Source organism: Manis pentadactyla, chromosome 4 (assembly GCF_030020395.1).
Source record: "Manis pentadactyla isolate mManPen7 chromosome 4, mManPen7.hap1, whole genome shotgun sequence".
Taxonomy (NCBI): Eukaryota; Metazoa; Chordata; class Mammalia; order Pholidota; family Manidae; genus Manis; species Manis pentadactyla.
Window position 1 is genome coordinate 138,189,185 of NC_080022.1, and position 24,013 is coordinate 138,213,197.

Sequence of the window (24,013 nt, forward strand, 5' to 3'; positions counted from 1 at the left end):
CCCTCTCAAGAGTCAGATGGGCATGGTCTGAATAAGGGATGCAGCCCCACTACTGAATTGAAATGCACCTGAACTAAACTGTCTCCCCCAGGAACTAAACCTTCCCCCAGGCCGCAAGTCTCGGTGAGAATGGCCTGTGCTAATTCGTGGGATTTAACTGTTAAACCACAGCAGCAGCAGCAGAACAGAACTGTGCACCCAGACTTCAGCAACAGGGCAGGCTTGGCATCCCAGCCAAGCAGCGGCGCACTGCCTGGAGGTCCTGCCTCCCTGACATGAGAGTTCTCTACTACTGTTTTATGACATGGTTTAATGAGGGCCTGAAAGACCTCCTTCAGCAGACGGCGTCGGGGCGGAGGCCGCCGGCCCACTCCGCACGCTCATCCCCGTCCCGCGGGGGGATGGACTTCCTCGTGTGCATGCACAGCACCTCATCGATGTAGATGGTGTTCTCTTTGACCTGGATCTCCTCCTGCAGAGCCAGTTGTCTGCGATTCAGCCCTTTCAGCTCCACATGAGCTTGGGCTAATGTTTCCTTTAATCTAAGAGAAGAGAAACATAAGAGAGTCATTTATCTCTCTGCATCCCCTTTCCAGGGGAATGATAGTATTCAGGGTAGAAGCCAAATTGATAGGTCCTCGCCCTCTGTCGTCTTTAAAACAGAGACTTCAAGTTGGGGACCATAGGCCAGATTCACAAGGCCTACTCCATAAACTGTCAGTATTTAAAACTGTAAACACTTTACCTAAACATCTGGATGTGGGCTTCTTTAGAAAAATTTAAACACTGGGATCTATTTCTTGCATAATAGCAACTGGCTGCAGTTAGTAGAGACTGACCTCGAGGAAAACAACCCCTCAAACATTACAGATGCAAATGTACTCATGCCCAACAGGCTTTACCCAGATGGCACTACCCAGCCTGTTCACAGCCCAAGTGTAAAGGGAGCCACCCAGGCCCTCTGCCCACCGGCTACCAACCTACCTTGCAACGTTGTGGGTGATATCATTCACCTCTCTGATCAGCCTGTACTGTGCGGCATCACGGCACAGCTCCACATTCGGCCGATACGTTCTGGTCTCCAGGCGTGTATGAGCCACCTTGGCAGGCCCTTCTTGGTCAAGGATGGCTTTCTCGAGAACTGTAACATTTTTCTCCTGGGACGCAATCTCTTCCATGACCTTCACGACAAAGGATTAGAGGAGATGAGACCAGTTGTGCTCATCCACCTCAACAGCAGATACTCTTAGGAGGTCTGTTGTGATCATAAAGTTAGGAAGAGGGGACCTCAGATGTCTGCTGAAGCAGGGCACCAGAACGAGTCTAATATGTCTTTCCCTTAGCAGCGCTTGCTGGTGGGCAAGGTAACTCACCCAACCTTAGAAATTCACAGACAGAATGGACAGGACAGGCCACTGTCACCTCATCCCCTTCCCAAATACTGTGAGTTCCTGGAGAGTGCCCCCAGCAAAGGCTGGAGGCTGCCAGTTCACCTCGGCTCTGAGTACATATGTACCATGAGCATAAAGCTGCCTGCTTCCTTCTTACTCTGCCCACTCGCACCAGTTCTGCCCCCTGGAGCCTGAAGAAGAACAAGCAGTTCAATCTGAGTTCTGTTGTTCTTTTTGATTGTGGCTTTGTGCACGGGAAAGATAACTTTTAAGTTACTCGAGTTTTTAGGTTAATATTTGATTAGTTTAACATTTTATTTATTTCTTAAGCTTTAAAAACAACAACGTTGTATCACAGAAATGTCCATACACCAAAAGATAGTTCACAGACCCTCATGAGCCCATTGGCAATCTAAGAAATTGTCAATACCTGCCCAATCCTGTTTCATCTGTAAGCCCCTTTTACCACCCCACCCATCAGCTTAATTATCTAAAGCAAATCCCAGATATTATATCACTTCAGTCTTAAATACTTGAGTATGTATTACTAAGACATGAAGATTTTTTCTTTTAACATAACTATCTGTTTTGGCCGCTGCCCCGCAGGCCCGCCACTCCCTCCCTCTCTCGCCCCCGCGGCCGGCGGCTGGAGCCGGCAAGCCCACAGCCTCTGAGGTGCCCTGTCCATCCAGGGCTGGCGAGAGTTCCAGTTGAGGTGGGAAAATTCAGGATACCTCATTTTTCCTCTGCCACAACACTTGTCACCACTTAACTTCCGTGGCATGCTGCCTTTACCTCCCCTGCTTAACGAAGCTCATGACGCTGGACACCAAGCCAGGAGAAAATACATAAACAACCCCACCACATCCCAACAAAGGAAACAGAAAGACTCCAGACTCTGCCCAAGAAGTAGAAAGAATCCTGAAAAATAAGGCACTGAGGAAAAGTCTACTTCCATTGAACAGGCCCCCAGTGCTTTAATGACATCATCTGTAAAAATGCTGACAACTAGGTATATATACAACCCCATGCAGGACACTGGAAACATTTTCTCAAAATAAAATTGAATGATTGTAGAAAAAGAAGATGGTATTTACAAGATGCTCAAATAAATGAGTACTCATCTAACTATGAAGGTCACTACTTCATAAGTCCAACCCATACACAACAGATGTCTACTTGGATTCTAGTACATTACTTTTATGTTTCAGTAAAAAACAAGATCATTAGAATTATCTGGGAAATCTCCATGTCAGAGATTAAAACATATCACCTAGAAAAGGAAAAAAAAAAAAAAACAGACAATTTAGGGAACAGAATAAAATTTCAAATAACACATTCTCAGGGAGAGAAGCTGAATCCATTAAACAAGACTAGGAGACTATATTTATTTGTTTTACTTTAAATATAGTTGATGTACAATATTACATTGTTTCAGGTGTACAAAATAGTGATTTAACAATTATGTGTATTATCAAATGCTCACCATAAGTGTAATTACCTTCTCTCACTAAACTTATTACAATATTATTGACTTTATTACCTATACTGTACTTTTAATCCCCATGACTTACTTATTTTATAATTAGAAGTTTGTTACTCTTTATCTTCACCAATTTTGCCCATTCCCCCACTCCCCTCCTCTGTAGCAACCACCCGTTTGTTCTCTGTATTTATGAGCCTATTTCTGTTTTGTTAACTTATTTTATATTTTAAAATTACACATATAAGTGAAATCATAAAAAAAACATAACTACCTTTATCACACACAAAAGTATGATTCTTTAATATTATCTAATATATAGTGTTCAAATTTCCCTAACTGTCCCATATTTTTGTAAGAGTTGGCTTATTTGAATTAGAATCTAAATGAGGTCCACGTGTTGCATTTGGTCTTCTTAAGCCTTGATATTTCTTAAGCTTTTCTTAAGTTCAGTTCACAGATACTATACTATTTTAAATTTAGCAAATGTTAATAATCATTTAATTTTGATTAACAGTTGCTCCCACTTCAAACTTAGTTAAAAGCCTTTAAACATTTGTTTTAAACAGCATTTATAAATCTGATATGTAACTGTTTTAAAAACACTTGAATTGCTTTAACAAACAGGCCCTTCTGGAGTTCTTAAAAGATTTCATAAATCTAATAAACTAGCAAGAATTATTCTTAAGTTCTCTTAAATAGTTTAATACTGCTTTTCCAATTGCTATAATTTCAACTTAAAATTATAAGTCTAAATTGTAAAATTCAATTACATATGTTCAAGTTCATCTTGAAAACAGCCAAATTCCCTTAAATTTTACAAATACTTAAAATATCCAAAATACATAGACTCTTTAAAATAAAACTACTAATGCTATGGGTTAGATCAGGAATCAGCACACTATAGTTTATGGACCATATTCAGTCTGACACGTGTTTTGTTTTGTTTATCCCCCAGACTGCAAAATGTGAGTTTTTTAAAACTTAATAGGCTTCTTTAGAGTACTTTTAGGTTTACAGCAAAACTGAGAGGGAAATACAGAGCTCCCATGTACCCTCTTTCCTCCCACATCACATTTGCTTTCTCTATTAGTAACATCTTGCTTACTGTGGTTCTTTTGTTACAACTGATGAACCAATACTGATACATTATCATTAACTAAAGTTCATAGTTATATTAGGGTTCACTCTTTGTGTTGTACAGTCTATGAATTTTGACAAAAGTATAATCACATGCATCCACTATGACAGTATCATACAGAATAGGTTTGACTGCCCTAAAAATCCTGTGCTCCTCCTTTTTATCCCTCCTTCCCTACCCACCCCCCAACCATCTGAAACCCTGACAACCATTAATCTTTCGAGTGTCTCCATAGTTATGCCTTCTCCAGAATGTTATAGAGGTGGAATCATACAATATGAATCTCATACTGGCTTCTTTCATTTAGTGATATGCCTATGAAGTTCCTCCATAGCTTTTTGTGGCTTGATAGCTCATTTCTTTTTTATTGCTGAATAATATTCCATGTGTGGATGTACCACAATTTGCTTATCTATTCATCTACTGAAGGACATCTTCATACTTCCAAGTTTGGCAATTATAAATTAAGCTGCTATAAACATTCATTAGCAGATTTTTGTGTGGATCTAAGTTTTCAACACATTTGGGTAAATATCAAGGAGTGAGGTTGCTGCACCATATGCATATATTTAGTTTTATAAGAACCTACCGAAGTGTCTTCCACAGAGGCTGTTAACATTTTACCTTCCCACCAGCAATGAATGAAAGTTCCTGTTGTTTCACATCCTTGCCAACATTTGGCATTAACAATGTTTTGGATTTTTCAATAGGCACGTAGTGGCCTTTCCAATTCTGTGACATATGATGTTGAGCATCTTTGCATGGTTAATTGCCATTTGAATATCTTCTTTGGTGGAATGTCTGTTCAGATTTTTTTGTCTATTTTTTAACTGGGCTGTTTTCTTATTGTTGAGTTCTAAGAGTTCTTTGCATATTCAGATAATAGTCCCTTATCAGATATGTGTTTTGCAAATATTTTCCCCTAGTTTATGGCTTTTTATTCTCTGGAAAGGTTTTTTACACTTTTAATCATTGAAAAACATCAAAACAATAGTAATATTTCATGTCATGTGGAAATTATATAAAATTCAAATTTTAGTGTCCAAAAGTTACTGGAATACAGCCATGCTTATTCATCTATATATGGCTGCTTTTGAGCTACAACAGCAGGTTTAAGAAGTTCCAACAGAATGTGCATGCTATGCCTTCATTGTTTTGTGCTACTGCCCAGAGCACTACAAACAAATCCCAAAATGACACAGTTATAATTTGACCACTTACTGAGTGCTATGCTACCATCATACAGTGACCTCTGATTTAATTTTTAATTACCAGCACATACCCGCCATGATAAAACAAGAAAAGTGGGCCTTGTGTGTTGCATTTTTAAGGCATAGTGAAGTGTGCGTTTTGTTAATCAATTAGATAGTAAAGCACCATGCTTCTTATGCAACATTATAACTGTGCTGAAAGAATATAACATAAGTCAACATTAGGAGACTAAGTGTTCATCACAATATTCCCAACTCACAAGAGAGCAATAATCAGACAAAAATAGAAATTTAAACAATATCTCATCCCTGCAGAATTTCCTCACAAATATGAAAATAAGACTGTAATCAAAGTAAGGTTCAAAGCAGCTCATTTGCTAACCAAGCAAGGAAAGCCATTTACTGATGTTGAATTCATTAAACCATGTTTGATTGCAGCAGCTGAGGAAGGGTGTCCAGAGAATATAAATTTGTTTAAGACTATTAGTGTTCCTGCAAGAATAGTTGCTTGAAGAGTTAAGGACATCAGGGAACAACATCAATAGTCAATTTAAAAACCAGGCACATCATTTTGGGCAGTTTTTCTTTGCTTTCACAAGTTGGCAGGTGTTCCAATACTGCTCGGTTGTTGTATATTCAAGGAATCAGTGCTGAGTTTGAAGTGATTAAAGAATTAGCCTCTATGAATGGTCTCATGAAATGACTACAGGCAAGGATATTTTCAAAAAGTTGAGCAAACACTAACTCAATACAACCTGAAGCGGAATCTGCTAAGAAGTGCTTCAGCCAATGATGGTACAAATATATGTTGAGCAGAAAGAGGCTTAATTGAACATATTTACAGAGCTTGTGGGGCTTGTGGAAATGTAAACTATTCATTGCATTATCATCACAAAATATTTTGCAGAAAATATTTGTATCTATCATGTGTAATTGAACCAGTAGAATCAAGAGTGAACTTCATTCACTCTCATGGATTTGACCACCATCAGTTCTCTGAGTTTTCATGAGAAACAGAAGCTGAATATCCTAATTTGCTCTACTAATCAGCAGTTCAAAGGTTTAACATTGGTAAAAATTTTCTTGTGACTGCTTTTAACTCAGGGCCAAAACTGAAATTTTTCTGACCAAGAGAACCACCCTCAACCACTATTATCAAATAGTGAATGGCTTTTGAAATTCACTTCTGCCGCAGACTTAATAATATTTCTTAATGAATCCATCCTAAAATCCCAAGGCAAGACAGCACTTACATGCAAAGCTTACACTGCAGTAAAGTCATTTAAACAACTAACATGGCTTGTTAGTTTGGCTTGTTAACATGGCTTCCTGTGCCATCAAAAGTTAAAACAAGAAGCAAGACCTCCCTTCCCCCATACATTTGCAGCAAACATATTTCCCAAGTTCCAGCAGTATTTTTTTGGACCTCAAAGCAAATGCAAAGGATTTCCATATTTCAAAATTGATTTAACCATGCAATTAAAGATGTCTACCTGCATCACATCTAGAAGTGATTACTCTGAAATGGAATGACATGCTAAAAGGCAAATATCAGGAGAAGAGTCTAATAGAATTCTATAAAATGCCCTCTAAGAGTAAATATATTCAATTAAAACCATATGCTCATAGATTGTTATCATTATTTGGCAGTACCAATCTGAAAGAAAGGACAATTTCAGAGATGAAATACATAAAGATCTCATTAAAGATCAGCATTAACAGATAAACATTAAATTACCAATAAATTTTGATGGGAAACACTAACTTTGAACCCCAACAGAGCAAGATATCATCCTCCCCAAACAAGAATGTCCTTCATCAGTAGACCTGAATTACAAAAAACTATATTCAATTATTATTTTTTTTTAATTTCAGCAATGAAGATTTTATGGAAATTTTGTTTTATTATATAAATACCTACAGAATATCCTAGATTTTGCCTCTTGGCCCACAAAGCCTAAGTTTGCTGAACCCTGGGTTAGACTATCTTAAACATTCCTATTCTTAATTCTAAATCAGAGAGCCAGTTAATTCTAAATCTTTACCAGCACACCACTGGATAACTGAGAGGGACAACCACCCAGAATCCCGGTTTAGAGAAATTTGCTGCATTCAACTCATGGAACTTCAGAGTCATAAAGAATATCTCCATATGTCACATAAGGAGGAACTGAGGCCCATGTGGGGAGATGGCCAGCTCTTTGCAGCAATGACTGACAAAGGAGGCCTAGAGTGGGGCAAAGTCCACTCCAGTCCCCCAAAGCCCAGACTGCTGCTAAGATGGAGAGATGTGTATGAGCTTTACTCCTTAGTTAACCGAAGATCACAAGTCCAGAAGGCCAGCTGCCTGGCCCAGAGGGCAGTCTAGGTTTCCATGGTGAAACCTGAATGTGGTCTTCCTTGTTCCCTCCAGGGAGCTCACCTTTGCCAGATGAGTAGCCAGCTTGTCCCTGGCAGCCTTGGTCTCCTCCAGCCCATTCTTGAATGCCGTATCCACCATGTCACATTGCTTGTGCAGGTCGTTAGCTGTCTGGGTCAAGATTCGGTCCACCAGGGCCTTCAGCGCCAGGGAGTTGTTCCTCTGCTTGTCAGCCTTCTCCACATTGGTGTTGGAGAAGTCCAACCAGTCTTCCAGGCTCACAGAGCTGAAACAGGACCCACACATTCATTCACAGCATATTTGGGCTGGGGAAGAAGGTACAGGGAGGGGACAAGCTCCTGGAAATCCACTGGAATCTAAGCATACCTCTACCAGCAGAAGGAGACAGAATGTTTCCCCATCTCTAGGCAGAACAAACTGTGGTCTGTCACTGGCAATAGCTGTCAGTTTGGGGAAACCTACCTATTCTGTGCCAGGATCTGGGATGGCACTTCACAGACAGTATCTCATTTAATCCTCATGATGGCCTAGTTAACTGAAGCTCAGAAAGATGGAGTAACTTGGTCAGAATCACACAGGTAGGGACAATTTGGGTATCAAAATAAATAATAATAGTAACAAATTATAATACAGTGAATAAAATAGGAAACCATGTGTCCTTACTGATATAAGTAAATGAATGAATTGTTAGTTTGACAAAGAACTGCTTTATGAAACAACAGATGAACCTCAAAATAATCTGCAAAGAAAGAAAACTGACATATACACAAAATAGATAGTGCTATTTAATAAATACAAAAGCAGGCAAAACAAACCTATTAGAAATTAGGAATATAGCTGCCTCTGGGGAGGGGAGAGGGGGTATGGAACAAGAGGTCAGGGTGGGGGTTTCCATACCAGTGGTAGTATTTTATTTCTTGACCTGGTTGGTGGTTACATGGGGATTGTTCACTGTGATTGCAGGCAGCTTCCGAGATGGTCCCCACACATACCCACCATCTCCTGGTATTCACACCTCTGTGTAATCCTCCTCTCCCTTTGATTTGTGGGATGAACTCACTAACTTGTTTCTCAGAAACAGAAGTGATAGAATGTCATTTCTGGGCTTAGGTTAAAAGAAGACTGTGGCTTCTGGCTTGGGGGCGCTTGCTTTCTCTCGCTTTCTCTTGGATCACTCACTGTGGGAGAAGACAGCTGCCATGTCATGAGACAGCCCCATGGAAAGTCTCCCAAGGCAAGGTCTGCTGTAATCACCATGTCAGCTTAGAAGTGGGTCCCCACCACCACCACCAGATTTGAGCCTTCAGAGGAGACTGCAGTCCAGTAGACAGTTTGACTATGACCTCATGAGACATGAGCCACAGGTACCCAGCTAAGTGATGCCTGGGTTCCTGACCCACAGAAACTTTGAGACAGTAAATGTTTATTGTTTTAGGCTGCTAAATTTTGGACTACTTATTATACAGCAGAAGATAATACAATGACAGTTCATTAGGCTATGTGTTTATTATTTGTACACTTTTTTATATGTATGTTTACATCAAAAAGGTTCAAAAAACATAAGTGAGGTGCTAAAGAAAAGGTACATAATATAATCCAATTTTTGTAAACAAAACAAAATTCATTTGTGTGTGAGTGTATACATATGTTTGCAGGAACATATAGATTAGTTATCTCAGGGAGTGTAATAATGGAAAGAGGCAGATAGGGAGAAATTTTTAACTTGCCCTTCATGTTTTTAGCATCTCTTCTTAAAAACATGAATAGGTAAATGAATACATTTTAAATGTTTGGAGATTTTAAATCAGACTTTCTTAAAGGGGGTGCCTACCCTGGGTAACCAAGGAGCCCCTGAGCCCTACCCCAGGCGAGTCACTGCTCAGCACCTGCCTTTGCCTCTTCCTTGCCCCCAGCCTGCTGCAGACTACACACTAGGAGCTGCCCTGTTGGAGAAGCACTGGGATGTTACATAGCAGAGAGGAAGAGAGCCCGCCAGGTCAGCAGCCAGGGGCCCACTCACTTTGGTTCAATCCTCACAGCATTCTCAGAATATCTGATGTCTGGCGAGTTGTTGTTGAGTGAGAAGCAGACATCATCAATGGTCAGGGCCACAAACTTGTCCTTCAAATCCTTTTCAAGGTTGTACTTGGCAGAGCGGTTCAGCCTAAAGGGAGAAGGTTAACTGGTTTCTCCCCGTGGAGTACCCAGGCAGCAACTACAGGTTCTTGGGAGACCCCGGAAAATGACACTAACTCTAGATCTTGTATAGAACGGTGGCTCTGCATCCCCCCCCCTCTTTCCCCCATCCCAATATACTATGCCACTAGATGCTTGGTAACAAATTAACATCACCAAGCCTGGACCTCAGGATCTTCCCTCTAGCTGTGACATTGCCTGATGTCACCACCGTGGCATACTGTATGTGAGACATCAGCCCCGGGAGGGAATGGCTCCAGTGTTCTCCAGTTCACAATCAGGAGTGAAATCCAGTTCCACCTCCACCCATCACCAGAGGACGGCTGTCAAGTATGAGAGGTTGTCCCGATCCCATTCTGAGGGTCCCCAGGCCACCTCAGGCTTGCTAAGGGCTCATAGGAGATTTAAACCCCATTCTTTCTGGGCCATGGAGCCTGGCCTTTGTGGATGCTGTCTTTTCTAGATATGCCCAGGGAAGATGTGGCGAGCAGGCCCTGCACAGCCAGACCTGATCTGCTCGGACGTCTCCTCCAAGGTGCGGGTCAGCAGGGCCATCACCGCCCGGATGATCTCAGCCTCCTTTATCAGCTCCTGTTCCACTTCGTCATGCACCAGGTCGATGCCAACTCGCTTCTCCCTGACCCAGAGAAAGCAGCAGGTCATCCATCACATGGAGGGAGGCAGCTCAGCATTTGCTAACATCTGGTCATTTAAAACCACCCGGACATGGATTAATGATTGTGCATTGAGTATTGACCCCCCTATACAGAATTTTATTGTTGTTAACAACTATTTGATCAATAAATATGAGAGATGCCCTCACAAAAAAAAAAAATATATATATATATATACACACACACACATATATATATATATATAAACACTTCCAATTGTAAAATAAATAAGTAACCAGGATGTAATGTATAGCATAAGGAATATAGTCAAAATATTGTAACAACTTGGTATGGTGATAGCTGGTACCTAGAATTATCATGTATATAAATGTTGAATCACTGTGTTGTACACCTGAAACTAATGTAATACTGTGTGTCAACTACCCTTCAATAAAAAAATAATAATAAAATAAAATAAATAAATAAAACCACCCAGACAGCTGGTTTGATTATGGCCTTATCTGTCAGGATGACGTGGTCAGGGATGTACATTAGTTGGTGTCTATTCAACTTCAAAATATCCAAAACACAATGAAGAAAAATTAATCAGTGATTGGTCACTTGGATTGAAAATGGGAGATGGACTTTCTCCCCTCAATTTGCCCATCTGTTCTGAAGACGTTTCCTTACCTATTTATTAGGAACATTGTCCTTTGACTTGGCATTTATTTCAAAGATGTGTTTCTTTCCTTGACCTTAATCCTTTTTATGGACAAGGATTTAAATCCAGAAAAATGCTTTTATAATAATAATAATGCCACCCACAACTAATAATGCCACAACTGAGCTTTTCAAATGAATATTCTAACAACCCTTCAAGCACAGGTGAGGAAGCTGTTTCAGAGGAGTTAGGTAATTTATCCAGTGTCACAGAACTGGGTTACACATGTTCTTAACCACTAGGCATGTTACTCCCAAAATGGAATCAGACACAGCCCAGCCCGATCCTTTGTTCTCCTCCACCCTCTATGACAATGCTTGGGAGGAAGGCTCTGCACTCACCAGCTGCGTGGACTCAGACACCCTGTATAAGTGATCTGAGCCTTGGTTTCTTCTGTGAAGTGGGGATACTTACTTGTACTTCATAAGGTTGTGGCAAGGAATACATGGGCTAGAAAAGCAGGCAACATAGTATCTGGCACACAATAGCACGTACTCAATCAACTTAGAAATCTCCACAGTATTATCGCCCTTAGGAGTAAACTTGAGCCAACTGGATGTTGGCCTCTTTGATCACCTGCTACTTCTCTTTGCTTCACAAATTCTATATCTGGCCAGGGAGATTGCTGCCTGGTTGCTCCAGAGGGACTTTCAGGAGGAAAATTCTAATTAAAAGCTATGTTTGCTCTCTGCATTACAAAGCACTTCAGTGTGGCTCTGTGTATTGGAACAGACTTGTCCTCTAGTGACTGTATCTTCTCTGCCTGCTTCAAATAAAGTCTACTATTTCCCAGTTTCTAGTGGTGTGGCCATATTGACTAAGTTTTGGTCAATGGGATGTAAATGTAAATGGTGAATGCCAAACCCTAATTATTCCTACTTGCTGGAACACAGACATAATGGCTGGAGCTCCAGCGGCCATCTTGAATCACAAGGTAATTTGGGGAGTAAAAGCAGTGGAGCAGTAAGATAGAAGCCTGGAACCCTGACACTGGCACACCATGCACCCTGAACCATCTCCAGACTCCTTAAATGTAAGAGAGAAATAAAATATATCTTATTTACGTTTAATATTATTTTGCAGTTTTCTGATGACCCAGAGCCAAACTTAGTCCTCATAGTTTAGTCCACAGCAGTTTAGACATGAACCAAGTCCAGGGCTCCTTCCACCGCCCAGCACCATGGGCATGCTGAGATCATGGGAGGTTTTAAAAGAACACATGGTTATTTGCCTCATTCTAATCCGCCACCTGGCACAGTCAGCCTTTACTACCTAGCATTTCACTGCTCAATATTCATTAGAGGAACCTTTCCTCCTACCTGTATTCAAGGCACAGCTGAGTGATCCGCAAGGGTTCTTTGAAGCTCTCCAGGGCGTTCTCCAATCTGGTCCGATATGTGAGTAGGTCTTCTGTTGCATATATAAGCTGCTCAAGTTTGTCATCTAACTCCTTCTTCCAGAACCTGACTTCTTCAAGTCTCTGTTCTGAAGCACACAGAGAAGTTACACCAGGGCTAATATACTCCTAATGCAACCAATTTTTGGATTAGAAATTGGAAGACTATTGTAAAATTGCCTGAGACACATTCATTTCTTCTCAGAGCTGGGCTACTTGGGGCACTTTTCATCTTTCTAAGTGTTTATTAGCAGGAAAGAAAGAAGAAAGGAAGGAAGATATTTCTCCTTACATTCAACACCAAATTAATCAAAGAATATTTTACACCCATTGACTCTAATTCTTCCATGCTCACTATTTTTAATAACTTTTAATGCTATCAAGATATAAATGTATAGTGTTTAAAAATTCAAACAGTATTACAAGTATTACGATTCTCTGGCCCATCCCTACACATTCCCACTTTCTGGAAGCAATGACTTTTATTCTTCTGGCATTTGCTTACACTGCTATCAATTTGTCCACTATCAGTTTTAATGTTATCTATCAATTTCCTATGAGGAAGAAAAGGATTTGCTCTTACACAACTTATATAACACACTTCATCTTCCCAAGACAGCTGCATCATGATTTTGTTAAATAATAATTTAATATTTATTTATGGTAAATATGTAACTGTTAACCACCCCTGAGCCAGTAGCATACTACGATCAATTTCTTTTTCTTGTACAACTTTTTTGGTTTTTGGAGGGGCAAATAGTTGTTTTACTTTCTGTGTATCTGTTACCAATGTTTCCTCAAACTTTCTGACAGAACTGAAAATATCTTCCCAATATATTTGAACCCATCAAGTAATCTATTGATTTTGTTACTTTCCTAGAATCCTCTCTCCTGGGGCACTTTCTCTTCCTGCTCCAGTCTGGGTGGGCTGCTCCCTAGTTGGCTGCATAGCTATCATCCTATGACTGCTTTGCCAACATTCTAGACTCTGCTCTTCTCATATGTTGGAATCCTCTTTCCTGGATTTCATTTTTTCCTCTTTCTTGGTTCACTCCTTCAACGTGCTGAAGCACATCCTTCAGGAACCTCGTAAGAAATGAATTCATGTAAGGCAAAATTTTCGAAAGTCTGACCTTGCAAGTCTGAAAATGCCTTTAGTCTACCCTCATCATTTGATTATATTTGGCTGGGTATAGATTTATAGGTTGTAAGTAATTTTCATTTGGAATTTTGATGGCATTGCTTCATTTCCTTCTAGGTTCCAGAGTTTCTGTTGAGAAGTCTGCTGCCATTCTGATCCCTGATTCTTTGTATGTGACCGACAAGCTTTCAAGAATTTCTTCTCTGTCTTCCTAGTGTTCTGAAATCCCACCCTGGTGTGAACCTTATTCAATTACTATGCCAGACACTAGGCATGACCTTTTAATTTTAAAATGTCGATCTTTTGGTTCTAGGAAATTTTCGGGTATTCTTTCACAGACGATCTCCTCACCTCTATTTTCTCTGCGCTCTTTCTGGAATTCCTAGTAGACACTGAGCCTCTCAGATGGACCCTCTACATTTCTTTTCTTTCCTGTTTTCTATCAGTTTGTCCTTTTTTCTCTGCTTCCTGGAAATTCTTGAACTTTGTCTTTCCATCCTTCTTTTGATTTTTAAAAATGCTCTGCTCTTGACATAATGTAGGGGGGGGCCCAGGGAGGGCCATACAACAGAGAAGACAAGTAGTGAAAGTAGTGATTCTACAGCATCTCACTACACTGATGGACAGTGACTGCAATGGGGTATTTGGGGGGAACTTGGTGATGGGGGGAGTCTAGTAAACATAATGTTCCTCATATAATTGTAGATCAATGATACAAAAAAAAAAAGGACACCAGTCAGATTGGATTAAGGGCCACAAAAAAAAAAATGCTCTGCTCTCATATTTTTAATTTCCAACAACACATTCTTGTTCTCTGACTATTCTTTTTTTAAGACCCTTCTTCCTGTTCCATGGATGCGGTGTCATCTCTAAATACCTTAAGGGTCTTATACTGTATTTTTTCTTTTGTTCTGTGCACTGTTTCTTTAGTTTCTGTGTGTCCCATTGTTTGTTTGTTTTGGTGCCTGTCGTGTTAGAAGCTTTCCTCAAATGTTTGGTGATCCTCGTCTGATTATATTAAAGAATAAAATGCTGAAACACTGACCAGAAGCTGTCTGCAGGGACAGGACTTGTCAACCAGAATGCTTTATTGTCTAGAGTGATCAGGCAGGGCCCAGACATTTCCCTGGAGAATCCACAAATGCTATTATCTACACGTTTCCATTTGGATCACTTAGTTTTCTGTGGAGAAATATTCCAGTCTCCTGACTGACAGTATAAGTCTGGATAACGGTGCCCTGGAAACCAGGCTTAGAAGAATTATTTTCAGCAAGTAGACTTTCATTGAATCCTTTAGCCTTTAGCCTTTTGTTGGGGTGAAGGAAAGTCACAGTGGGGAAGACACTCGTTTATAAAGACTTTCAACCAGTCTTATTTCCAGTTCTATCCTGAACTTCCAGCTCCAGAGGTAACTGGAAGCTTCCAGTTTTGAGTATTTCAAAGTTCTGTGGCATGAAGCTATAGCATGGATCAGTTAGCCTCTTGTCCTCTATGCAACCAGGCTTTCTGTGGACTCTAAGTATATTACCACTTGACCTTTTCCTTCCTAACTTCCAAAATCTTGTCTTCATCATTTGTCTACTGTTGCTTCTGCTTCGTCTCCCGTCCCCCAGCCAGCATGCTCTCCCTCTCTCTCTGTCTCTCTCATCCTTGAGACACGCTTTTCACTTTGTTGGAATTTTAAGAGAAGGAAGATAAATGCATGTGTTCATCACCATGTAAATCAGTGTCTCTCCACTCATACTTTGTAACTGACTTCTGCCCTCACCTCGTGCCTTCCACTCCCCAAGTTGATCTGCTATCTCAAAGGTCCCTAATATTTAAGTCACCAGTTGAAATTCATTTTTGTTAAACTCTCAGCCTCTTTGACATTTGTACAACCCCTGATACAATAGAAGACTTCCTTACCCATGAAACCTTCGTCTTTTGTATTCATGAACTTGGTCTTATCTTTTTGCCCATGTGCTAAACTTTCATCTCCAACTCAGCTCTTGCTCCTCTCCATCCTGTGTCCTCTTCTCTTCTCTTTCAATATGTTCTTTGGGTAATCTAATCTACACCTCTGGCTTGTACTACTATCATTATGAGATGATGCCCAGATTTCTATCTCTAACTCCTAAATTCTAACTGGCTACCTACTGAACTGAACTGAACTGAACCTTCCAAATTCCAGATCTTCCTTAGGTTTGGTCCAGCCTCATCTCCCTCTCATCTCCATCCTGCTGTTCCCTCTCCTGTACACTGTTCCCTCTCCTCAACTTGGACCTCTAGTTATTCCACATAAATGCCATGTTCATCCCACCTTTATTATTTTGTCCAAGCTATTTCCTTAGCTTAGAACAATATGTTTTGACTTCTGTTGATAAAATTCATTCATAAATCCAATATATTTATTGTTGAGGACCTACAACGTGCTAGGCACTGCCATGAGGCCCAGGAGGTACATTGGTTAAGACACAGCTTCTGCCCTACTCACAGTCTGTGGGGCAGACATGAAATAATTTCAATTCAGTGTGACAATTTCATACTAAAAATCATGTAAAAACTGCAGCATTGGCTCAAAGGAAGGAGGTCAGCAGAAGTCAGAATTGAGGAGACATTTGATATGGTCAGAACTGGGACCTTGAGTAGATCTCTCCAGATAGAGATGAAACATGTACAAAGTGTTCAGTGAGGTTCTCAGTGCCACACTAAGGACACTTTAATTTGTAGACAATGGGAAGCACTTGTGAGTTTAATTGTGTCCCCCCAAAAGATATTTTGACATCCTAACCCCCAGGACTTTGTGAATATGACCTTATCTGGAAATAGGGACTTTGCAAATGTAATCAAATGAAGATGAGGTCATACTAGATTAAGGTGGTCCCTGATCCAATATGAGTGGTGTCTTCATAAGAAAACAGATGGCACAGAAGGAGAATGCCATGTAAAGATGCAGAGAGAATGTAATGTGACAATGGAGCAGAGATTGGAATGATGTATCTACGAGTCAAAGAACACCAAAAATTCCCAACTACATCAGAAACGTGAAAGAATGGCATGGAACAGATTCCCCTCTAGAGCCCTCAGAGTGAGCATGGCCTGATAACAGCTCTATCCCCCAGCCCCAATCCTTCAGCAAGTCCTGTTGACCTACCTCCAACATATGATTCAAATGGAACCTCTTCTATCTTTATGGACATTGCATTAGTCCAAGCTAACACATTGGAGTAACTTTACTTTTTAGTTACTTTTACTTGTGTTTTCTCTCTTTTACTAGAATGTATCTGTCTTCCACTTTATAATCCTAAGCATTTAGCACAGTTGTCAGATATATTTGTTGAATAAATATTAGTTGAGTGAATAAGTGAATCCCAGTCCCACTAACCAGAAAAAGGAACTACAGAAGTAAGGTTTGAAGAAAGGTAATGAGTTGTTTGGGATATACTTATTTTGAGGTGCCTGAAGGACATCTAGGTGAAAAGACATGGTGAGTAGTTCTCCACATCTATAAGAAGCTCTGATGAGAAATTAGAGCTGAAGATTTCTATTTGCAAAACAATAGCACAAAGATGATAGTAATAAAATTTCTAGTGAGGTCATCAAGAAAGAAGGTATAGAAGGAAAAAAAGAAAAAGCTAAGAGTTCCAAGAACAAAAAACACGAGGGAATATCAATAAGGGATGAATGGAAAAAAGAAGGGTCAACAATAGAGAAGAGGTAAAAACAGCCAGAAAGAAAAGAAATGAACCAGGAGAGACTTGTGTCATGGAATTCCAAAAATACCCAGCATGGTAGTGATCAGGTCAGGTGACAACTAAGTGACTACTGAATCGGGAAAGCAGGCAGTCTTTGGACAAGACCAGCTGGAAGTGACTGCTCCCTCTTCTCATCTGACAGTGATGTATCTGGGTCACACATATGGAACAGATCCCACCACATCTTGTATCTGTGTACCTGGCTTATCTCTGCTTTCAGACCACAAGCTCCCCAAGGGCAGGCACCAGTCTAATATCTCTATCATCACAGCGCAGGACCTAGTAAGTGTTTCTAACTTTTTATTGAAGTATCATAAACCTGTAGGAAAGTATTTATGTCATAGGCATACAGCTGATGTATTTTCACAGTAAACACACCCCAGTAACCAAAGCCCAATTCAAGGAACAGAATATTAGCATCCCAGAAGGCCTCTCATGACCCCTGCCAGTTTCTATCTCCTCCCATATACCAAGGCTGACTTCTAACAGTATAATTTTTCCTGTTTTCTTTATTTTACGTTATATAACTGGAACAATATGGTATATCCTGGTTTGTATCTGGTTTATTTTACTCAATGATAAGCTTGTAAGGTTCCTCTATGTGGTTGCACGTAGTATAAATGAGTCATTCTCTTTGCTGTGTAGTATAACACTGTTTATCCTTTCTACCGTTGATAAGCATGTGGATAGTGTCTAGTTTGGGGCCCTTCCAGCCAGCCCTACTTTGAAGGATGCAGCATATATCTTTGGTAAACATATGTAGGAATTTCTGTTGGGCCTACACCTAAAAGTGGAATACTCAAGTCAAAGCATTTGCATGTTAGCTTTAGTAGATACTGCCAAAGCAGCGATTATACCAATTCACACTTTCACAGTAATGTGCTAGAATGCCAGTTGCTCTACATCCTTTCCAATACTTGCTATTTTTCTTTTTCTTGTTTCTTCTCATCTCCTCCTCCCTTTCCCCCTCCTCCTCCACTTCATTTTAGCCATTCTGAAAGGTATGCAATGGCATCTCAACTGTGATTTTAATTTGCATATCCCTGATGACTAATGAAGTTGGAGCACCTGTTCATATGTTCTGTGGCTGTCTAGATTCCCTCACTTGTAAGGTGTCTATCAAGATTTTACCTATTTTTCTACTGAGTTGTCTGCTTCTCTCTTCTTTATTTTAAAAGTTCTTTATATATTCTGGATACAAATCCTTTGTCAGATATGTATATTGTGAATCTCTTCTTCTACTCTGTGGGTTGCTTTTTCATTCTTAATGGACATTTTGATACATGAAGTTCTCTATTTTAATATAGTCCTGTTTATTTTTTTCTTTTATGATTGTTTTCTTTGTGTGTCCTGCTGACAAATAGGAAATCTTTACCTTCTCCAAGTCACGAAGATGTTCTCCACTAAAAGTTTTATTGTTTTACCCTTCCCATTGAGATATATACTCTACCTAGATGTGATATTTTTATATATGTGAGGTGGGGTCAGGATATAATCTTTCCTTATGAATATCCGATTGACCAGTGTATGGGAAAGGCTACCCTTTTGCCACTCCACTGCAGAACTGCTTCTGTCATAAATCAGATGACTGTATATGTGTGGGTTTGCTTCTGGCCTCTATTTTCTATTGGCCAATCTATCCTTGCCTAAACCTCCCTGTCTTAATTACTACAGCTTTATAATAGGTCTTCAATCTACAGTGAAAGACTTCCAGGTTTGTTCTTCTGCAAGACAGCTATTCGCTTCTTGACCCTTTGCATTTAGATATGAATTTTAGAAGCTGTTTGCCAATGTCACCAAAAACCTTGCTGAGATGTTCACTGATGTTGCACTGAATCTATAGATTAATTTCTGGAAAACTGACATCTTTGAAATATTGAGTCTTCCAATCTGTTAACTGATATATCTCTGCATTTATTTAGTTTAACTTCTTTTAAGAACAGTTCATAGTTTTCAGTATAGAATACTTGCATATCTTTCATTAGATTTATTCCTAGATATTTGATGATTTTTAATGCCATTGTAATGTCTGTTTTTAAATGTGTCAATGAATCAATGAAGTTAAGGTTCAGATCTTGAAAACTTTTTTCATATCTATTGAAACACAGTTATTGTGAAAAATGAATGGTGTGTCCTTGTTTCTAACACCTGTCTATTTGCATAATTATTAAAACAGGCCTGCCTATATACTGCTGTCAGGGGTAAGATCAACCCATCAGAGAAGCCCTACATCTAACACTGCAGGTCTGAAGGAAGCTTTGGTTTATTGAAAGTTAAAAAACTAGCTGCTCTTGGTCTAGGTTTTATCTATAAATGTATTTGTTCATCCTGCCCAGTGTTATATTAAATTAGTTGCCAACATTCAAAAAATGGGTAAAAATCGAGTTTCTCAGATTTTCTTTAACAAAAAAAAAATCAGGCCATCAGCAATACTTGGGCCATACTCTTTCTTGGGGAAAATAGGTTAAAACTGAGTAGCAGCTGCCTCCTTAGATGGAGCACATGGTCTCTAGGCACCCATAGTTTCCACCACTCCCTATTGTCTTAGGGGGTCTTAGTCAAGCCCTGTGTTACCTGCCCAACCCTGATAATTCAGTTGAGTGTATGACCTCTGGTTTATCACTTTTGGGCATTTCAGAAGTTTTTTTTCTGTTTCATGTCATATTTATTTTTCTTTCACTTATTTAAGGGCACCACACTTTAGTGTTTTTAAGAATGGAATTATCTAGATAAAATACCTCTTCCTATAAAACTCAGCTCCAGTATTCTTCTCTAGGAAGTCTTTCCCAATTCTCCAGTGACTATCCACCCCTACTTCTTACTAGTTATATTCTGATTATTAATTTTTGTATCTCTTTCCTCCTCGATCCAGGAGTCCCTGATCATTCCCTGTGATGGTCCCAGTGCTTAGTCCACAGAGGCTCTTAGATGCTCAAGGAATACACATTAAATCAATAAAAGAATGAATGATGAATGACTGAAAATTAGCCTGGGTTACCGTGTCCCTATTTTAGGGCAGTGAACTTAAAAGAAGAACCTGGAGAAAACATGTTTCTCCCTAATATTGCCACTCCTGAACAAGAAATGCAAATGACAGTAGAGCTGTACCTTAACACTCCCACCCAAAAATGTTCACACATATACCAAGTGCTTTTGCCTCCCACCCAAAAAAATTTGCACATAACCAAGTGCTTTGCCTTACCTAGTTTCTTGTTCACATCACTTTGAGATTTTCTTGTGTTCTTTTCAATTTCATCCACAAGCCTCTGGCTTTCTGCCACCAGGCGCTCAGATCGGGACCTCTGGGCCTCTGCTCTGTGGTACTGGTCCTTGTTAGCAATGTGCCATTCCGAGGGCAGGAACTTGGGCGGAGGTTGTAGGAGTTTGGCCATTTGAAGTTTCCAAAGTCCTGATCAAAGGCAGACTTTTTTTTAGATTCACTGAAAGCAATTTGTCCTTTTTTAAATATCAATTTCTATTGAAGTGTGACATACATACCAGAAAGCACATAAATCATAACCTGTACACAAAATGAACACATCTGTACAGCACCCAGATGAAGAAATAAGCATTATCAGCCCCTCATGCCTCTTTCCAGTCATTACTCTTCACCCCCACCCACCCAGGGCAACCACTATTCTGACTTTTAACAACTATAAATTAGTTTTGATATTTTTTAACTTATTATAAATGAAACCATACACTATGTACTCTTTTGTATCTAACTTCTTTCACTCAGCATTACATTGGTAAGATTCATCCCTATTGTTCATATACTTGTAGTTTGTTCATTCTTGTTGCTGCGTAGTTATACCATTGTACAAATATACCAAAATTCTTCTGTCTTTTCTACTATTTATGGTATTTGTGTTTCCAGTGTGGAGAATTTCCATGAGAATGCTATGAATATACTCCTATGTGTCTTTTGGTGCACATGTACATGAGATTGTATGACTCCTTAGAATGGCTGGGTCCTGGGGCAGTGTTCACTTTTAGTAGATACTGCCAATTAGATGAACCCAGGCATGTTTTCTAAAAAATGAACAAATGTGACATCTACAAGCTGAAAACTGGGTTATTAAGCCCGTTCAGCAGATAAAAGAAACAAAACCTTCCCAGGACAAAGAAAACGAGAGAACATGAGAAAGCCAGCAGCAACAGAAAGAAGAAAGTTTCCCACCTCACCGGCACAGGACTCTGACTGTAAGAACTGCCTTCCTCAGGCAAGGCTAAACCTGCCCCCATCCACATCCTCACCCAAAGCTCTGAGTGCCTGCCGGTAAGCGCTCCAGATCTCAGAAGTCCTTCAAACATACAAGGATGAAACCGGAGTCAGACCTTGGAGAGGTGAGCACCACAGGCCCTCCAGCCACCTCAGACAACATGGGATCTCCTATGCAGTCCCTCCATGGCTTCTCTCAAGTTTGCATGAGTAGGGGGCTCAAAATGTAACCCAAGATTCCAGGAAAGGAATTCCTGAGTAGCCCCCAGAGAACTCGAAATAAGGGCTGAATTAGACCTAAATTAGGGCTGATCCCAAAGAGCACAAGGCTCTCGGTAGGGCCAAGGGCTGCAGTGAAGGGATGGTGGGGTGGGGCCGTGGTTTACTTACCTCAGAGCCACAAAGAATACTGCACAAAGTCAAGATGGGAGCCTCCTTGCCCCCAAATGGAACTCTTGCAGAACTGAGAAGTAAACAGTCCCCAAAGCGCAGTCTCCATGGCAACCAGTGACGCGTCCCGCGGACAAAAAGGGCGGGTTCTTCACCAAGCAGCCTCGCAGGAAGGCTCAGCGCAGGCGCGACTTCTGCAGTTCCCGGGCCGGGAGACACAGGGATGTGGCCTGGGAGCTAGCCGGCCGGATGCGCGGCAGTCTCAACTTGCCACGCTGACGCAGGATACCAAGCAGGAGACAAACGAGCAAACTCCAAGCTTGGGACTTCGGAGACTTGCGTCTAGCCGTGGCCCTACCGCGGGCTGGGTCACCTCGGGCCACAGTGCTCTTTCGGTTCTCAGACTCCCCAGGTGTACATTGGGGTTGGACTGGACTATGCTGCAGGCCGACCTCGGACCTCTAAAGCCACAAACCTGGCGCTGCAGGGAGGAGGCAGAAGAGATTCTTGGGGCTGCCGCGGCCGCGGCCGGGACGGGGAGGAGGAGGAGAGAAGAGAAAGGAGGAGGCTTCAGGATCCGCGCCCCGGGCCCGCCCCTTGGCGGAGGGCCGTCTCCAGACCCGGGCGGAGGCCAGACGCGGAGCTTTGAGTCCGCAGTAGTTTCTCCATCTATAGAATGAGAGGATTAGAGCTCCCGAGCTAAGAGTGCAGTGCTCAGTATGTTCTTTATGGTTTGTAACACTAGCAAAGCACTAATGTATAGACAACAAAGGAATTACACAGTGGGAGAGAAGTGCGGCCTGGAGACGCTGACCTGGGTCCTCGTCGACGCTGCCTGAAACACCGAAAATGGGTATTCAAATCCCCCGCCCACATGGCTTCACTTGCCTTTACATCAGCCAATCGAAGGCAACCAGTCAGAGGAGGGTTTTCCTCTGAAGCCCGATCCTGCATCTTGCGAGCCTTCAGGAGTGCCCTGGAGAATCACGAAGCGTCGTGAATATTAAACAAGCCATCTGCCCAATGGCACGCGGAGGAGCGCGTGTCGCTGTTCATATTCCCCGCCCCTCAGAGGCGCTGCTACTTAATGAGCGCGTTGTGCCTTGCTCCCACCCGCGGTGCTGGTTCGCCGTTTGGTATCAGGTCCTGTACTCTGGGTTTCTCAACCCAGGAAGCCGAGACGGCGCCAGCACTGCATTCGCACACCTGTAGAAGGTGGTCCGGCTTCTGAGTGCATGGGGAGGGCGGGCTCGCTGCAGTTGCCGGCTGGCGGGGCGTCTTCTAATGGAGAGCCAACCCTGAATGGCCTCTGTCTGAGCAGCCCTCGCTTTGAAGTCCCCGGCCCTCGGGTCTCCTCCCGCCCCGCCCCTACCAGTTTACCGAAGGGAAGATTTCTCGAAACCGTTAGAGACACAACGGAATTGGCAAAAGTACATGAAATTAGCTATATGAATTATGATCATAGATCACCATTGTATTTTACATCCGTATACAAATTTTAACCCTTTCTTCTCCCCCGCGGAGTGGAAAGAGAGAGAAAAACTTTGAGAACCTCAGCAAAGAATTAACGCTACAAGTTGAGTGCAGCCACTCTCCTCTTCTGGGGTCCTGCCCTCTGAAAGGCATAAGCTTGGATGCTGTTGTTGGGTCTCAATATGCTTTTTTAAAAAGGGAGAGAGGAAGAACTCTCCAGCTGTTTTTTCTGGAGTTTTAAGTGTAATTACAAGTATTTGAAAATATTTTCAAATGAAAAAGCTTATTTTGTACACACACAGGCCAGCAAAAGAAATGAGTCCAATAGAGGAAATGTGGAACAACTTATCATCAATAATTACTGAGTGTTTATCTGGCACCAGTATATGGGTAGGGAATAGTGGAATGTAAAGCAGATATCCAGCACAAGGCTTAGAATTTGCTAAACAAGTAAGAATACAACCAAAGTTTATAATCAAAGTGGAAAATACTCAAACAAGATGCATTGAGGTTTTAA

The 24,013-nt window shown here is 41.1% G+C and overlaps 1 protein-coding gene across 2 annotated transcripts; it reads right to left on the bottom strand.

The window, feature by feature from the left end:
• Positions 1–290: 290 nt before the first annotated feature.
• On the bottom strand, positions 291–22,862 carry TEKT1 (tektin 1). 2 transcript variants are annotated; one of them, XM_057501009.1, is made up of 9 exons: positions 22,644–22,862; positions 22,024–22,504; positions 20,614–20,820; positions 12,457–12,622; positions 10,311–10,439; positions 9,627–9,770; positions 7,649–7,871; positions 985–1,181; positions 291–542 (listed from the first exon to the last, which is right to left on the bottom strand). In XM_057501009.1, exons 3-9 carry the CDS (start codon positions 20,801–20,803, stop codon positions 335–337), a joined length of 1,257 nt encoding a protein of 418 aa, XP_057356992.1. In that variant the 5' UTR covers positions 20,804–20,820; positions 22,024–22,504; positions 22,644–22,862; the 3' UTR covers positions 291–334. The 2 variants fall into 2 exon arrangements, with proteins under 2 accessions (XP_057356992.1, XP_036752061.2); XM_036896166.2 differs by having other exon boundaries at positions 22,024–22,862.
• Between the last annotated feature and the right edge of the window lie 1,151 nt (positions 22,863–24,013).

Excerpts from the sequence above, each read along its gene's own strand:
- TEKT1 (XM_057501009.1), bottom strand. The coding sequence starts at position 20,803 with ATGGCCAAACTCCTACAACCTCCGCCCAAGTTCCTGCCCTCGGAATGG. Across the intron at positions 12,623-20,613 it reads TGATGTGAACAAGAAACTAG|AACAGAGACTTGAAGAAGTC; the intron begins GTAAGGCAAAGC and ends TGTGTGCTTCAG. Across the intron at positions 1,182-7,648 it reads TGGCTACTCATCTGGCAAAG|GTCATGGAAGAGATTGCGTC; the intron begins GTGAGCTCCCTG and ends TTTGTCGTGAAG.